The following is a 4,715-nucleotide window of genomic DNA, read 5'->3' on the forward strand; positions in this document are numbered from 1 at the left end:
AGAGGTCTTTAGAGGAGGTGGTCAGGGAAGGGGTCTCCCAAGGACACTCCTAAGTGTCAGCAGGGGTCTGAGGGCAAACACCTGGGTAACAGTATTCACAACAGAGGAAATACTATGGAAACTAATTGGCCAGAAGAAAAATTAGAGCTTCTAGATAATGAAATAGTAGAGAGTCTTAATTCATCTGGCCAAACATGTCATAAGGTACAAATGACAGTGGATGAAGGAGGAAAACATATAATTAGCTTAATAAAAAATATGATAATACATGTAAAGGGTTTTTCAATTGGCGGGGATGCTTGTTCCCCTCAGACTTTTCCTTGTCTAGTATTAGACGTTTGCTCTTCCTAATCAATGTTACTGGTTTATTATTGTTACTTATGTTCCTGGTATGTAAATGTTATAATAGATGCAGAAAAACAAAACTTGACAAACAGAAAAAAGACTCAGATAATGGTGGCTCAAAATTTAGAAATGATCCAGAATAATTTTTAACAAGGACATATAGGACCTGACTGCCTCCCTTTTGAATACTAATAATTTGATCTTGAATGCCATCTAAGTTTATGGTCTTGCCCCATCCCCAGTGGTCCACCTGTTCAGCAAGACATGCGACACTAAAACATCCTAGAATGAGTCTTCCTAGCACCGTGGTACTCCATTGTCCAACCACAAGGTTGGTCATCAATGCATCCTTTGGATTGATTTATGACCAAAAGGGGGATGTGTGGATGAAAGGGGCCACATGCTAACCTGATAAGCTCAGGAGAGGCCTGCATAGCAGCCTTGAAAACTCAGAGACCTAAAGTAACCACAAAGGATGGTCTGAAATTAAACTTTAACTAAAAGCAGTTATGGTGGGCAGTTATGTCCTAAGCTGGTATCTTCACTAACAAGGTCAACCTTTACCTTAACTGAGCCTATCTGTCTTTTTGCATCTATGATAACACCCTTGAAGTGTCTGGGTAACTTGTAACTTCCCTTTTTCTGGAGCCCCTGGGGCACAACCAAATGTGCTGGGGGGCCAGGACAGATACCACAGATTCCTTCATTGTTATCATGATAATTGTTCCTGCACCCATCTAAGTATGTGTCCATCATTTTTCTTTTTATCCAATCCCAGGGGTTTCCCCACTTTGCTTACTCCTGCCTCCCTAGTCTATTACCAGTGGATTTCATGTAACCCACCTACGTCCCTTCCTTTGCTTGCAATGTATAAATACAGATGTAACCCGCATTTCTCCAGAGCATCATCTCAATTCATTGAGGTTCTGCTTCCAAGCATATGTCGACAGTTTGGCTCAAATAAATTCATAAAAATTCTTTACAATTATTAAAAAAAACACACAGGAAATAAGGTCAGAGGTGCTGAAGTACTGGTGGCCATGCTGCTGAAATTAACCACAGGAGAGGCACACACACACATACTTTGACCAAGGCTGAAAAATGAAGAGACCAGCTGAAGACCTACTCACGACCCAAGGCCTCATCTCTCCATCCCAAAACATAGCTCCAAATCTTGATCAATTTCTCTCTTCCCTCCTAGCCTCACTGTTAACCTTCTGGAGCCTGCCCACCACTGCCCAGCTCACTATTGAATCAGTGCCACCCAATGCTGCCGAAGGGAAGGATGTGCTTCTCCGTGTCCACAACCTGCCTGGGAATCTAATCGGCTATACCTGGTACAAAGGGGAAATAGTGAACAACAGCTGTCAAATTGTATCATATATAATAGACCCTCAAATAACTACCCTCGGGCCTGCAAACAGTGGTAGAGAGACAATATACCCTAATGGATCGCTCCTGTTCCAGAACATCACCCTGAAGGACACAGGATACTACACCCTACAAGCCACAAACAAAATTTTACAGCAAGAACAAGTAACTGGACAGCTCCGTGTATACCGTGAGTGAATGCTCTCTGACCTCTGGGTATTGGGTGGGTGAACTCTACTTCACACACAGGACTGACAGCCCTGGACTCTGCCTCGATCCCCCTCTGCATCATCTCCCCAGGTTGGGTTTGGGCATTTAGTGCAGGACACACAGTGGAAACAAACTTCCTAAGATCAGAGTTCCCTTCCCAAATTAAAGCCCTGCAGACATTCCCCACAGAGAGGTCTGACGGGAGTGACTCAGCAGAAGGAGACTCAGCAGAGTCTCAGTCCAGTCCCTAGCCCCCTCCCCAAGGCCATGACACTGAGAAAACCCTGCAGAGCTTGGTCACACCCTGGCCTGAGGGGACCCTGGAATCCTCACAGAGAAGTTCAGCCTGGGAACCCCTCCCACACCCCTGTCCCAGGGCTCCTGAGTCCAGAGAACCTGGGGAGCCTGTGTCAGGTTAGGTTTGACCTCCTGGAAGGGCTGGGTGGGAGCAGTGGCTCTACTCCTGCTCACCAGCCAGGGCTCAGCCCCAAGAGCCACATCAGGACAGAGACAGAGCCTAGTCCTTCACCTAAGGCTGTGTCAGGAGAGCACAGGTAGACAAAATACCCCGTATCATTAGCTGACTCTGCTGAGGGACTTAGGAGACTCCGGAGTGAGGTCAGATCTCCAGGAAGGAATGGAGGATAGAAGATGCTCCTGACAGCTCCTTCTCCACCAGGGGTCAGGCCAGGAATTCTCTCTCATGGAGGCAAATAATGGTAGTGGCCATTTAAGTCAGTGTCTCCTCTATACTGGGCTTGAGGTCAAGTAGTCAGGGATGTTTTAAGGTCAATTCACAGACAACATGGTAATCCAGAGTCCATTTACCATTTGTTCTGTTTTTATTCACGGGAAACGGAGGCACAGTGTGATACAGTCACTGAATCAGGCTCACACAGACACAGCAAGGTCCTTGGACAGCCACAGCCCCATCCTCTCCTCCACCACAAGGGTCTTAGGTGTCTGTGGACCCTGAGACCAGCCATTGGTTCAGTGCTTTTTCTTAGCAGTCCCCAGCTCAAGGTAGATTTTCTGGTCTGGTGATTAAGCAAATGGAGAATTAATTTTTACTCTAGAATCAAATTACCTACAATAACATTCAGAGTCACTGCTGGGAATGCCCAGACTTTCCCCTCAGGTTACTGATCCACCCCTCCCTGCACTGGACTTGAAACCACTTATTTGTTTCCTGATGTGTTGGTGCCATTCCCACTAACTATGAAGGAAAGGACTTTGCCTTCTCACTCTCCACCCTACACCTGCTACCAGTTCAGGGAGCAGCATCTCACTTGCTCTCTCATGAAGGAGGGAAGGAATGATGGTGAATGATGACAGAATGAATGAATGAATGATGCATAATTGCTAGAGAGACTGAAACCTGGATGCTGAGTCCTAAAGGCTTTTAGCCACACCTGTTCCCTGTCCCCAGAGGTGCTGAGAGCCATGTCCATCCCTCTGACCACCTGTCCCTGAAGCCTCCTCAGGAGCCAAGTCCCTTGTTGACTGTGGGACTGTTCCAATGCGGGAAGGTTTTCCAGGCTGCACTGCTCCTGCCCTGGGGCAGCTGTGGGCTCTTGGTCTCTGGGGTCTTAGAAGTCACGAGTAACCCCCACTGCTCACCAAGGACATTCTGCCTCTATCTGCTCATTCCATGTTCCTTACCTGCCTCCTCCTTCACTCCAGACACACTGCCCTGTTCTGCTCTGCTTCCCCCACTGTTCAGATTGTCCTGCTAACACCTGTGTCCAGTCCCACCCTGCAGGGCAATAGGAGAGGACACGGAAATCAGTGGGAGCACCAGCCCTGGCTCCATCCATGAGCAAGTTTCCCAGGTCACTAGGAGAAAGAGCTTCTGCTGGGCCCCCATCCAGGGCTCCTTCCCCCCCTGAGGCCAACAAGAGGAACAGGCCACATTACATGGGCATGTAAACCATTGACCTACTCTCTATATGACTCAATCAGGGAGTCATTTGCAGAAGGACAGTTCTCAGTCCCAAAAGCTCACGGGCTCACTTCACCCCTGACTGCTGACTCACACCCTTGTCCTGTGTGAGGTTCCCATTCCTCCCACTAGCTCTGGAGACCCTCCCACCATGGGCCTGGTGACCCTGCACCATCTGACTGGTTCACTGCCTGTTTCACACACGTGTGTCCTCGTGATGACACCTTGACCACAGAGTGGGATCCTCTTAGACTGTGAGATCCACCAGCCACTCTCCTTTCTCTCAGAGGCTCCCCAATTTGAATGAAGATGACTAAACTCCAGTTGTTTCCTGAGTTAGAAAGACAAGGAAGAACATATGCCACAGGCCCGTGTGGGGGCTCCACCCCATCTCCCTGACTGTCCATAGAAACAGGGAGGGACTTTCTCCCTAACTTTACTAACATGACACATGTCTTTTCTACGAATTTGGTGTCATCCCTCCCTGTATAGAGCAGAGACACCTGGACACACCTCCTCCTCCCCATCCCCCTGATCACTTCAGTTCTCTTTGCAGGACTCACCTTCTCTCTAACCCATGGAGTCCCTGATTCCAAACCCACTGTGGCATCTCCCTTTGGTCACAGTGTGACCTGGTTGGACAGCAGAACTTGGTCTATGACCTTCGTGATCTCTAGACAGAGATTCCTTCAAAATCTGGCATTAGAACTTTGGGGCATGAGTGATTTTCACATATACTTTCACAGTTTACCTCAAAATCTATCTCATAACTGCCAAACACAAATGGACCATGAGGGCCATATTTTCAGCAAGTTCATGCTCCCCCACCTCCACAAGCCCCCCTTCT

At 48.0% G+C, this 4,715-nt stretch overlaps 1 protein-coding gene across 1 annotated transcript in view; it reads left to right on the forward strand.

Moving 5' to 3' along the window:
- Positions 1 to 4,715, forward strand: part of LOC102436240 (carcinoembryonic antigen-related cell adhesion molecule 21-like) — a 43,563-nt gene that overhangs the window by 35,085 nt on the left and 3,763 nt on the right. The window contains exon 2 of the mRNA XM_023748421.1: positions 1,547 to 1,906. Coding sequence (XP_023604189.1) covers positions 1,547 to 1,906 — 360 coding nt within the window. The remainder of the gene's footprint in view (positions 1 to 1,546; positions 1,907 to 4,715) is intronic.

This window comes from Myotis lucifugus, unplaced genomic scaffold (genome assembly GCF_000147115.1).
Source record: "Myotis lucifugus unplaced genomic scaffold, Myoluc2.0 scaffold_1381, whole genome shotgun sequence".
Lineage (NCBI taxonomy): Eukaryota > Metazoa > Chordata > Mammalia > Chiroptera > Vespertilionidae > Myotis > Myotis lucifugus.